Source organism: Marmota marmota, unplaced genomic scaffold (assembly GCF_001458135.2).
Source record: "Marmota marmota marmota unplaced genomic scaffold, marMar, whole genome shotgun sequence".
Taxonomy (NCBI): Eukaryota; Metazoa; Chordata; class Mammalia; order Rodentia; family Sciuridae; genus Marmota; species Marmota marmota.
Window position 1 is genome coordinate 17,578,485 of NW_026000168.1, and position 12,844 is coordinate 17,591,328.

Genomic DNA, 12,844 nt, shown 5'->3' on the forward strand with positions numbered 1-12,844 from the left:
AAGCCACACCCCAGAGCAAGCCACACCCCAGAGCAAGCCACACCCCCAGAGTAAGCCACACCCCAGAGCAAGCCACACCCCAGAGCAAGCCACACCCTCAGAGCAAGTCACACCCTCAGAGCAAGCCACAACCCCAGAGCAACCCACATGCTCAGAGCAACCCACACCCCGAGAGCAAACCATGCCCCTCAGAGCAAGACACACCCTTCAGAACAAGCCACACCCCCAGAGCAAGCCACAACCTCAGAACAAGCCACGCCCCCAGAACAAGCCACGCCCCCAGAGCAAGCCACACTCTCAGAGCAAGCCACGCCCCCAAGAAAGCCACACCCTCACAGTAAGCCGTGCCCCTCAGAGCAAGCCACACCCCCCAGAGCAAGCTACACTCAGAGCAAACCACGCCCCTCAGAGCAAGGCACACCCTTCAGAACCAGCGGCACCATCAGAGCAAGCCACACCCTTCAGAGCAAGCCACACCCTTCATAACAAGCCACACCCTTCATAACAAGCCACACCCTCAGAGCAAGCCACACCCTTCAGCACAAGGTGCATCCTCAGAGCAAGCCACACCCCAGATCAAGCCATTCCCCTCAGAACAAGCCACACCCCAGAGCAAGCCACACCCTTGGAGCAAACCACGCCCCCAGAGCAAGCCACACCCTCAGAGCAAGCCACACCCAGAGCAAGCCCTACCCTTTCAAGCAAGCCACGCCCCTGAGAGCAAGCCACACCCTCAGAGTAAGCCAAGGCCCTTCAAACAAGCCACGCCCCGAGGAGCAGCTGCCTTCTCACCAGCATTGCCACACCAGGGACACACCGTGGTGTAAGGGGAAGCACCCAGCTTGGGCAGGAGAGGAGGGAAGATGGGAGCCCCCTGGCCTGACAAGACTCCCCCTGGGGCTGTAAGGGACCCTCCAGAAAGACCCACACTGCGCCTCCTGTTGTGTGACTTAGTCTCACCACTTCCCCGCGAGGCCCGGGCCTCCCACTATCTTGCAGAATGGAAACCGAGGCGCAGGGTGGCGGAGGCTTTGTTCACAGTCACAGCCAGGAAGCCGTAGAGCAGGGCGCCTCCATGTCCCCAGCAGCCCTGGGCTGCATGGCCCTGCCCCACCCTGAGGTCCTCCGAGGTCAGATTCATGGCTACTTTCCCCCCAGCGGCCAGCAGGAAGCGAGGGGAGCCGCTGATCATCTCGGACATCAAGAAGGGCAGCGCCGCACACAGGTAGGGACACCCCTGGGGACACGGGGAGGGGACGCCGGGCCCCTCGCCTGCCTGCACCGGGCGCCTTCCCATCCCCCACCCCGGCTCCCGCAGGACGGGCACCCTCGAGCCGGGCGACAAGCTGCTGGCCATCGACAACATCCGTCTGGACAATTGTCCCATGGAGGACGCGGTGCAGATCCTGCGACAGTGCGAGGACCTGGTGAAGCTGAAGATCCGGAAAGACGAAGACAATTCGGGTAGGGACCCGAGTGTCACCTCTCGGGCGCCACCCCGTGGGCCAGCGAGGTCCCATCTGGCCAAGGAAGGAGGGAGGTGGGGACAGCTGAGTGCATGCGTGCAGATGGTGACCTCAGGGTCCCCATCGGAGCGGATGCATTGCATGGAGTGTCACCGCTGCAGGGGGCCAGCCCTGTCCCTGCCCCAGGGGACCCTGGCCCTCACGACGTCCCCTTTGCAGACGAGCAGGAGACCACGGGCGCCGTCAGCTACACGGTGGAGCTGAAGCGCTACGGAGGTCCCCTGGGCATCACCATCTCGGGCACAGAGGAGCCTTTTGACCCCATTGTCATCTCGGGCCTCACCAAGCGCGGGCTGGCGGAGAGGTGAGCGGGGCTCTGGGGGGGACCCGGGTGGCCCCAGATGTCCCAGGGTAGGGACAGGCAGAGGGGCGCCCGGGTACTGCAGTGACCTGGTGGCTCCGGGAGGGAAGGCACCGCGCCCGCAGCGCCCCCTGCTGGACTCCCCGCGCGCTGCAGAGACTCCAAAGGTCCTTATGAACCCCGGAGCGCACCCAGCCCAGGCCTGGGTGCTGGGGACCCACAGACGACCCCTTTGCCCCCACCAGGCTGATGCAGCCCCGCGCTGGCCAACTGAAGGACAAACCAAAATGCAAATTTAGCCATTAACTTTCTAGTCAAAAGAGTTGGGCACAGTGGCGCTCGCCTGGAATCCCAGCCGCTCTGGAGGCTGAGGCAGGAGGATCGCAAGTTGGAGGCCGGCCTCAGCAACTTAGCAAGACCATGTCTTTATTTCAGTGTGCAATCAATATTTTCTTTTCCTCATACTACGTCTTCAGAATCGGGTGGCTATTTTAGAATTTAGCTGATCCTGATTCACATGGGCCACTCTCCAGTGCCACACAGGCCACCTGTCCTGCTGGCCACGCTGCCTCTTCCTGATCTGCTGCCTGGGGCGTCTGGGAAGCATGCTGGGAAATGCCTACCCCCACTCACAAGCTCCCACAAAGGGTGACATCTGCGTCTGGGGTTCCAGATCCCTGACCCCAGTCCTCTGCCTCCCGTCTCCACCCTGCAGGACTGGCGCCATCCATGTGGGGGACCGCATCCTGGCCATCAACAGCGTCAGCCTCAAGGGCCGGCCCCTGAGCGAGGCCATCCACCTCCTGCAGGTGGCTGGCGAGACTGTCACACTGAAGATCAAGAAGCAGCTTGACCGTGAGCCCAGCTCCACGCCCCAGGCACCACCCAGCCCCTTAGGAGGGGCGGGCCACCTGTCCCCCTGGGCTCAGCTTAATGCATGTCTCAGGAGTCCTTGCCACATCCCCCGGGAGGCAGGAGGGTGGCTGGGATAGCTGGAGAGAAGAGCGAGCCTGGGTTTGGGGTCTTCTACTTATTTTTATTTATTTATTAGTATTTTAATATATGAATGCATCACAATTCTTATTACATGTATACAGCACAATTTTTCACATCTCTGGTTGTATATAAACTATGTTGACACCAATTCATGTCTTCATACATGGACTTTGGATAAGGATGTCCGTCACATTCCACCATCCTTGCTAACACCCTGCCCTCTCCCTTCCCCTCCCACCTCTCTGCCCTATCTACAGTTCATCTACTCCTCCCATGCTCCCCCTCCCTACTCCAGTATGAGTCACCCCCCTTATATCAGGAGAAAACATTCAGAATTTGGTTTTGGGGGATTGGCTAACTTCATTTAGCATTATCTTCCCCAGCGTCATCCAATTACCTGCAAATGCCATGATTTTGTTCTTTTTTAGTGCCGAGTAATATTCCATTGTGTATATATGCCACATTTTTTTAATCCATTCATCTACTGAAGGGCATCTAGGTTGGCTCCACAGTTTAGCTGTTGTCAATTGTCCTGCTATAAACATTGATGTGGCTGTGTCCCTGTAGTATGCTGTTTTTAAGTCCTTTGGGTATAGTCCGAGGAGAGGAAGAGCTGGGTCAAATGGTGGTTCCATTCCCAGATTTCCAGGGAATCTCCACCCTGCTTTCCATATGGGCTGCACCAATTTGCAGTCCCACCAGCTGTGATCAGCTGCGACTTTGAGGTCAGAGACGGCAGCTCCTCCTCCTCCTCCTCCTAGGTCCCCTCCTGCCCCACAAGCCGGGCAGCCTCAGCGAGGCCAGTGACGTGGACGAGGACCCACCGGACGCCATCAAAGGAGGCCAACTCCCAGCCCGGTTCTCGCCCGCCGTGCCCAGCGTGGACAGTGCTGTCGAGTCCTGGGACAGCTCGACCACGGAGGGTGGTGGCTTTGGGGGTCCAGGTACCACCCCGGGGTTCTTGGACCTGCCTCGGTGGGGCTCAGTCTCTCTGGAGCTCCTTCCTGCCTCTCCTGTCTAGCATGACCCTCTAGGGGACACTTCATAGAAGTAAGACACCATTTGACCCCATTAACCACTTCCAGGGTCCCTGGGCTCCCCCGGGGCACTACCATTCCCAGCACCCCAGCCAGCTATTTAGATTTCTCCTCTGTGAGACGAAGAACCAAGCTGGGCTGGCTCCCGGGGACGCCTGTCATCCCAGGGGCTCAGGAGGCTGAGGCAGGAGGATCGCAAGTTGGAGGCCGGCCTCAGCCACTTAGTGAGACCGTCTCAAATCGAAGCCAAAAAGGGCTGGGGACGGGGCTCAGTGGTTAAACACCCGGGGTTCAATCCCTGGTACCAGGAAAAAAAAGGGAACCAAGTTTACCTCATTCCTATCCCGACCTCTGGTACACAGTAGGTGCCCAATTAGTGTTCACTGCATCCAGTTGAACATGGAAAACCAGAGAGCACCCTCCCACCCCATCCTACAACACTTGAGCTGAGCCGATGCTTCTGGGGCCCCCTCCCGGGTCACGCATGCTGAGACCCACCAGTGACGGTGACATCTGATGCTGGCCTTGTCTGTCACCCTGGAACCCCCAGGTCACACAGCGAGCGAGCAAGGCCTCCGGGGGCCTGGGGAGCCCCAGCCCTGGCTCCCACCACGGGGGGAACCTGCTCTCTGTGGGTCTCAGCCTCCCTCCCCATCCTCCGGGCCAGCGCCTCTCGGCTCAGTCCCTGGGGCCGGCTCTCAGAGGCTGTCCCCAAGGAGCTAGTGGGGACAGGGTCCAGAAGGCGAGCTTGCCAAGCCAGGCCTGTGGAGCTGAGTGACCGACCAGGACGTCTGGGGGGGACCCCGGGGGCACAGGGACCCTCACGGCCCCCGAGAGGAGCAGCCAGGTGGACAAGGTCATCCAGAATGTGCATGTCCCCTGTCTCCGCCCGCCAGGTTCCTACACCCAACAGGCGACGGTCCGGGGCGGCGTGACCCCCCAGGAGTGGAGGTCCAGCCGGCTCAGGGGCAGCCCGCCACCCATCGAGCCCCGGAGAACGAGCTTCACCCCGGGCCTTGCCAACCAGAGCTTCCCTGAGGAGGAGGACTGGGAGCCACCCATGAGGTGTGTGGTGGGGACACCAGAGGAGGAGGAGGCAGCCTCAGGCTCTTGGCTGGGATGGGCCAGGATGAAGGGAGAGGGCATCAGGGTGGAGGCCCAGCTGGGAGGCTGAGGCAGGAGGATCGCAAGGTGGAGGCCAGCCTCAGCCACTGAGTGAGGCCCTCAGCAACTCAGGGAGACCCTGTCTCAAATAATTAAAAAAAGGGGGCTGGGGGCGTAGAGGCATCTCAGAGGACCAACAGGAGGCTCAGAACTTGAACCCACACCCACCTTCTGCCCAGAAAGCCTTTCCCGCCTCTCTTCTGGAAAACTCCTACACACCCCTCAAAACCCAGCTCAAATGACCCCGGCCTTCCAGAGGGAGGCTCCCCCGACTTTCTCAGGCAGAAGGAACCCCTCCTTCCTTCCCCTGGGACCCCGAGAGAGAGAGAGAGAGAGAGAGAGAGAGGGAGAGAGCCCTTTGGAATCCACAGTGTGCCTCCAAGGACTTGGCACTCACAGGACAGGGACAGGGAAGTCCCCAGTGGCCTTTGAGCCTCTCCCAGCAAAAATAAAATAAAGTCCCATCGTCTCCATCTCTCTGTGTCCCCCTGCTGTGTCACGGTGTGTGTGTCTGGGCGGGGCCGGGGCCTGTCCTCTGGGTCTATACCATGGATCTCCTCTCTGTCTGTCCGTCTGTCCGTCTGTCTCTCTTCCCAGGCGTCCTGTGTCACGGCTCTCCACTCTGTCTCATCTGCCCATGTTTTAACTGGCCACCGACACTCCTGGTGGCCCCTAGCTGCGCGTCCCCCCTCCCCGGCCCATTCTGTGTCACCAACCACTGTCCCCACCCCCACCCCGGGGGGCCCCAGCACTGCCACCGAGGACACCTGCCCGCCTGCCTGTCCATCCGTCCGTCCACCCTCTGGCCCCTTGAGCCCGACGCTGGCCTCAGGGCCCTGAAGACGCGCCTCCGGCCCCGGCCTGTCGCCCAGCCGCCACCTGACGCTGTGGTTCCCTACGTTACAGCCCAGGGCCCGGTGCCCCCCGCGAGGAGGGCTTCTGGCGGGTGCTCGGGGAAGCCCTCGAAGACCTGGAGTCGTGCGGCCAGTCGGAGATGCTGCGGGAGCTGGAGGTATGGGCCACCCGGGCCTGGGCACATTGGGGTGCGTGTGCTGAGAGGGGACACATCCCCCAGCCCTTTTAAAAAAAATTATTTTATTTTTTTAATTTTAAGACAGTCTCACTAAGTTATTTAGGGCTTTTGCTAAATTGCTGAGGCTGGCCTCCCACTTGAGATCCTCCTGCCTCAGCCTCCAGAGCCGCTGGGATTCCAGGCAGTGGGCTACCACGCCCGACTCTTCCGTGTGTATTTTTTACACAATGATGCTTTTCCTGGTGGCTTTGCTATTGAACTTTCAGTATTTTTTCTTTGCTCACGGAGTCCATTGGTAAAGCTACGATTCCAGCTGTAGGTACTGCTTTGGCTGCGATCCTTCAAATTTTGATTTATGCTCTTCTTACCAGTCCATTCAGTTTCAAATATTTTAAAGATTTTCACCATCGTCTTCACTTCAACCCCTGAACTGTGCAGAAGTGGCGAGTTTTGTTTGTTTTTTTTTAGTTTTAGAATGCTTTTTTTTAAGCTATTTTTATATTTAATGTAAAAAAAAAACCCAATTCATATTGCTTTTTTTTCAATGTTATGTACCGTGGCCAGAGCATATTCCATTTCATATTAATTCTTTAGAATTTGTGAAAACTTCTTTTTCTGTGGCCTAGAATGGGATCAATTTTTTTTCTTTACCAGGAATTAAACCCAGGGGGGGTGCTTAACCACTGAGCCTCATCCCCAGCCTCTCTTATGTTTTATTTTGAGACAGGGTCTCACGGAGTTGCTGAGGCTGGCTTTGAACTTGTGATCCTCCTGCCTCAGCCTCCCCAGCCGCTGGGATGACAGGTGTGCACTACCGCACCCAGCAAATGGGATCAACATTAGTAGATGTCACCTCTATGCTTAAAAAAGAATGTGAATTGCCTTCCGTTGGGTGGTAGGGTTCTAGATAGAAAAAGATTGTCCATAAACTTGTTTGAATCTATATCTTTATTAAATTGCATACGCTTTGCTTATTTTTAATTTAGTTTTTATTTTCTACCTTTATTTTATTCATTTACTTATTTATTTTATTTATTTTTTATGGGGTGCTGAGGATTGATCTCAGCGCTTTGCACCCCTGAGCCCTGTCCCCAGCCCTATTTTGTGTTTTATTTAGAGACAGCGTCTCACTGAGTTGCTTAGGGCCTCGCTTTGGCTGAGGCTGCCTTTAAACTCATGATCCTCCTGCCTCAGCCTCCCCAGCCGCTGGGATTCCAGGCAAGCACTACCACTTCCAGCCCCGTATTTTTTCTTAACTTCAATTTTCTAACAAAGTCTAATCAATACTTCTTAATAAGACAGGCACTTGAGAATATGCCCAACTTCCCCCCAAACAATCTCCTTCTATCTCCTAACTTATTTATAAAAACTGTTCAATTTTCATGCGGGGATTCGGCCACTACGTGTTTCCTCTTATCAACCTTTTTCTTTGTTCACGTTTCTTCTCTTATCCCACCTTTCCTTTCCGAGTTCCTTTTTTAAATATATTTTTTTTCAAAAGCTCAGTCAGTGAGGGTCTTTGGATGTCAGGTCTCTTAGGTCTTGTGGTCTCAAGAGCTCTGTTTCCCTGCAAATCCTGAACGATAGTTTAGCTGGGTATAAAACGAAAATTCTCTGACCTCTTGGAAGGTGTGGCTCCGTTATCTAAGAGACATTCTGTCCTCCATGTCTCTTAGCTTTTCTTTTAACGTCTTTCTCTGCCCTCTTTAATCTGCCCACCCATTCACTAATTCTCTCTTGGCTGTATTTATTCTAACGTATAGTCCTAGAGATTGTATTTCAGGAACTATCTCTTTTATTTGTATAATGTCTATTTATTTTTCAAATATTCTGTCTTTTGTTCTTAATGTCTTTGTCTCCCTATGTTTTGACTTTTCTATACATTTTTCAACAAACCTATTCTCAAATTTTCTTTTCTTTTTTTCCCTATTATTTCTAGTGTCCTGAGCATGAATCTACCTATCTGTCACCTCTGGGGGCAGCTGGGCTTTTTGATTTCACCCTCTCGGGGGCAGTCACTCCCAGAGGCACTCCACCTGTGTTCTGTGTTGTTGGAGCATCTCTGAGCTAGTCCCTCTCCTCCCGTGCCACCCTACTGCTGCCCCCAGCCATGGGCCTCCTTCCAGGTCTCCCCACCACAGGGCCTTTGCATATGCTGCTCCGTCTTCCGGAGACACTCTCCTGCCTCTTCTTTTTCCTGAGATCTCAGTTCTGGAAATTTCCCTGACCACTTACTCCATCCTGGATGCTCACGACCCATGAAACTCTCCTCTGTCTCAATGATCACGTTACCTTAAAGTTGATGTTTATGAAGAGCCGCGCAGCAAAGTGGTTAAGAGCCTTGATTTTGGAGCCAGACTCTGGATTCAAGTTGTATCTCTCTAAGCCTCAGTTTACTTATCTGAAAAATGGGGGGGGGGATGGTGCAAGCCCCCCTCATTACTATTGCAGAGAATAAAAAGAGTTGTGAGTGTGAAGTGCTGAGATGTGAGCCCAGCATCCGGGCGCATGGTGCACGCCTGGAATCCCAGCGGTTCTGGAGGCTGAGGCAGGAGGATCGCAAGTTGGAGGCCAGCCTCAGCAACACAGTGAGGCCCTAAGCAACTCAGTGAGACCCTGTCTCTAAATAAGGTATAAAAAGGGCTGGGGACGGGGCTCCGTGGTGGAGCACCCCGTCTTTCAATCCCTGGTTCCCAAAAGAAACAAGAAATGAGCCTAGAAAGTTCTAGAATGTAGCCCCAGTCACTATTATTGTGATTATGTGATGGGAAGCCCCCAAGGTGGGGCAAGAGCCACCTCCCCCTGTTCCTCCCGGGGACCCTGGGTACCCAGGGGTGTCCCCGGGTGCTGACTGCCCGGTGCAGCAGGAGGACAGTCCTCTGAGAGTCGGGTGGTGCCCCCTACAGGCCTCCATCATGGCGGGCTCCGTGCAGAGTGCGGCCCTGGAGGGCAGGCCTGGGCCCCGGGCCTGGAGGAGAGCCCGGGAGGTGCCAGGGTCCCCCGAAGAGCTGCAGGAGCTGCTGCGGCCCGCGCCCCTGGAGATGCACAAGGTGGGTGCCGGGTGGGGACCCCCCTGGGACGCGGAAGGCCTCTCTGCTCTCCACGTTCATCCTCCTCCACCGTAAAACAGGGATTTTATACCGGGTTGAGTTTCCCACAGCCTCGTCATTTGGGTGATAAACATGCACAATGCAGAACAGGACTAAGCGGACTGGCTTTTACCCCCTGTCCAGTGTGTGTGTGCGTGTGTCCAAGTGTGTGTGAGTCGGCACCGATGTGTGCACGTGCATCTAGAAAAGTCGATACATTAGAGGCGCCCGCCCGTCATCCCAGGGACTTGGGAGGCTGAGGCAGGAGGATCGTAAGTTGGAGGCCAGCCTCAGCAACTTGGCAAGACTCTGTCTCAAAATTTTAAAAAAATGATAATAGAAATGGCCAAAGGGGGGCGGTACTGGGGTTGTGGCTCAGCGGTAGAGCACTCACCTAGCAGGTGCGAGGCCCTGGGTTCGATCCTCAGCACCACATAAAAATAAATAAATAAAATAAAGGTGTTGTGTCCAACTACAGTTAAAATTTTTTTTTTTTTTTAAATGGCTGGGGATGTGGCTCAGCAGTAAAGCATCCCTGGGTTCAATCTATGCTTTTCTGAAAAAAAAAATGATATCTGCACTGAACATGTACAGACTTTTTAAAAACTCTTTCAGGGTTACTGGAATCAATCTCCTGCAGATACTGAGGAACCACTGTGCAATCTCTCTCTCTCTCTCTCTCTCTCTCTCTCTCTCTCTCTCTCGGATTAAATCCAAGGACCCTGAACCACTAAGCCACATCCCCCAGAGCTTTTCATTTTTCATTTTGAGACAGGTCTCACTAAGTGGCTGAGGCTGGCCTCCAACTTGCGGTCCTCCTGCCTCAGCCTCTCCCAGCCACCAGGGGGCTGACAGGCGTGGGCCAGGGCACCAGGCTGGGCAACATTTTTCTATCCATCATAACTTTCCGTCACTACCTGAAACGAGAAGCCAGCGTCTCCCAGGAGGAGAAACCCCCAGCCCCCTGTCTCTGAGCCGCCCTTGAGCTCGAACCCAGCTCTTTCCAACGTGAGACCGAGGGATTCAGGCCACCACGGGGGGCTGGAGTCACAAGTCAGAGCTTCAGGGACCCCCTCGTCCTTCTGCTCCCAGGTGACGCTGCACAAGGACCCCGTGCGGAACGACTTTGGTTTCAGCGTCTCAGACGGCCTCCTGGAGAAGGGGGTCTACGTGCACACGGTGCGCCCCGAAGGACCAGCCCAGCGTGGGGGCCTCCACCCCTTTGACAGGGTCCTTCAGGTAACGCAGGGGACACTACAGGGGTGGGGGGGCCTTGGGACGGGGGAAGAGCCCACCTCTACACATCTGAGAGAAGCCAATGACGACTGGGTGCGGTGGCCCACGCCTGTCATCCCTGCGACTTGGGAGGCTGAGGCCAGAGGATCCCAAGTTGGAGGCCAGCCTCAGCAACTTAGTGAGATCCTATGCAACTTAGACCCTGTGTCAAAATTAAAAATTAAAAAAAAAAGAATAGGGGTGTATCTCAATGGCAAGTCACCCCCAGGTCCTATCCCCAGTACGAGTAATAATAATAACAAGGTGAATGACAAAGTGAGCTGTATCAGTCAGGTGAGGCTGAGTTATGCTGCAGTAACAAACAACCCCCAGACCTCAGTGCTGAGCATGCACTAGTATTGAACTTCGCTGTATGTCCACTGGGGGGCAGTGTGGCCTTGCTTTCCCGAGGCGGATGGACCCTCCAGCTTGTCTAACTCCCGTGGCCTCCTCAAACTGCAGGACGGAGGAAAGGAGGCTGCCTTCACCCAGAAAGATACCTGTCATGATCCTTCGCAGCCCATGTGACCTGCCTGACAGCCAAGGACACCAGGGAGGGTGGGAGGTCCCCCTGGACCATCCTTTCCCATGCCCAGACATTTTTGTCTCTGGTACTTAATGGACTTAACTTGTGCTTTCTGTTCCTAAATCGATGGGGCTTTTTCAACTTAGTTATTTTGAAAGGAAATTTTTTTTGTTGTGGCTTTGGATGGAACCCAGGGGGCGCTTAACCACAGAGCCCCGGCCCCAGCCCTTTTTATTTATTTATTTTTTCATTTTGAGACAGGGTCTTGCTAAGTGGCTTAGGGTTTCACTCAGTGGCTGAGGCTGGCCTCCACCTTGGGATCCTCCTGCCTCAGCCTCCCGAGCTGTTTCCTTCCGCTTCCCCTTCCCTGTTGAGCTGACCCCTGGGTCCTGTCGCCTGGCTGTGCACTGTGCAGGTCAACCACGTCCGCACGCGGGACTTCGATTGCTGCCTGGCGGTGCCACTCCTGGCCGAGGCGGGTGACGTCCTGGAACTGGTCATCAGCCGCAACCCCCTGGCGCAGAGCAAGCGGTCATCGCGAGCGCCAGGCCCCGGCAGTCCCCAGATGCTCTGAAGGTGGCCCTTGATCCAGACACCCCACGGGCCAACGGCGGAGACCCCGTGGGCACCTGCTTGGCCGACCAGGACGGGACCTGGTCTCTGTCCCCAAGTTCCGTGTCAATGGGGGGCACCAGGCAGCGAGGTCCCCGTCCTCCGTTCAGAGTGACACCTGCATGTTTGCCAAGTTGGTCACCAAGATGCCCCAGGGGTGCCCTTCCCCAAAAGGGTGGGGACAGGAGGAGAGGGGCTGGGGCTTCTCAGGTCCCCGTGGGCCTCCGTGGACAGGTGACAGGGACGGGAAAGCCAGAGAATGGGCTACCAGGGGCGCTGAGCTCGCTGTCACAGGAGGTGAGCAGGGACCGTCCCCCAGGACCGTCCCCCGGACTCAGGTGCTTACATTCCCTGGCAGAGGGCCCATGTCACCCAGAGACCGGGCCACCAAGGAGGATGTGTTCAGGGTGGGACTCCTGGGACCCTGTCTCCTGCAGCACCTCCGCTTTGGGGACACCGAGCTGGGGGCGTGGGACCCCAGGAAGCTGGCCCTGAGCCTTTGACTGGAGCCTGTGGGTCTGGGGACCCTGGGGCGGGCACCATCGGGGCTTTGGGTGACCACCACCCATCTCCGTCCAGGCCCCTCTTGGCGGTGGTGTCATGTCCCCAGGATCGGTTCCTCTTGGACAGTCTGAGTGGACACAGGACCCTCTCCACCTGCCCACCGTCCCCTCCACTTCCCGGTGTCCTGCTCCCTGATGGTCCCCTCTCCAAGGGTCCCTTCCTGCCTCTGGCTGGGGCCACCCAAGCGTCTCTGCCATCTTGGATTCCCGGGTCGACGTCCACCCCAGGGTGAAAGGACTTTGCCCACCCGTCATCAGGGGCGTCATGCGAAGGCCCAGAGACCCCCGCTTCGAGGGGTGGGAGACGGCACCGCCAGAGAGAGGTGTCTCTCCGGGCCATCAGCGGGTCCTGCTGTGCAGCCTTGGATGGGTGGCCCACCCTCTCTGGGCCTTCATGAAGAAACAGGGCTGTAATGGACACACACTCAGGGCTTGTGGGCTTGGGCTTGCCCCTTCGACTCCAGGCCACGGAGGACACATCCACTCCGACCTGCACCCCCTGTCCCTTCCTCGGGCTGTGGCCTCTGCCATTTACCCCCCACCCCCAACATATGCAATGAGGCTGGGCGGCGTGGCTCTGTGGCCGGGGCCGTGGGACCTTCTCATATGCAATACTTCCCGTGGCTTCTCGTGGGGACGCTCGTCCCTGACTTGACCCTCCCCAGCACCCCTCCCCGGTGACCACCCTGCCTGCAGACGCCTTTTGGGCTGTCTCTTATACA

The 12,844-nt window shown here is 56.4% G+C and overlaps 1 protein-coding gene across 1 annotated transcript in view; it reads left to right on the plus strand.

The window, feature by feature from the left end:
• The window catches only part of Grip2 (glutamate receptor interacting protein 2), a 37,913-nt gene extending 25,088 nt beyond the window's left edge, over positions 1–12,825 (plus strand). Inside the window, exons 14-23 of the mRNA XM_015495099.2 lie at positions 1,159–1,225; positions 1,319–1,464; positions 1,686–1,830; positions 2,543–2,682; positions 3,585–3,767; positions 4,757–4,925; positions 5,931–6,036; positions 8,964–9,107; positions 10,239–10,385; positions 11,363–12,825. Coding sequence (XP_015350585.1) covers positions 1,159–1,225; positions 1,319–1,464; positions 1,686–1,830; positions 2,543–2,682; positions 3,585–3,767; positions 4,757–4,925; positions 5,931–6,036; positions 8,964–9,107; positions 10,239–10,385; positions 11,363–11,521 — 1,406 coding nt within the window. The 3' untranslated portion in view covers positions 11,522–12,825. The remainder of the gene's footprint in view (positions 1–1,158; positions 1,226–1,318; positions 1,465–1,685; positions 1,831–2,542; positions 2,683–3,584; positions 3,768–4,756; positions 4,926–5,930; positions 6,037–8,963; positions 9,108–10,238; positions 10,386–11,362) is intronic.
• The last annotated feature ends 19 nt before the right edge of the window (positions 12,826–12,844 follow it).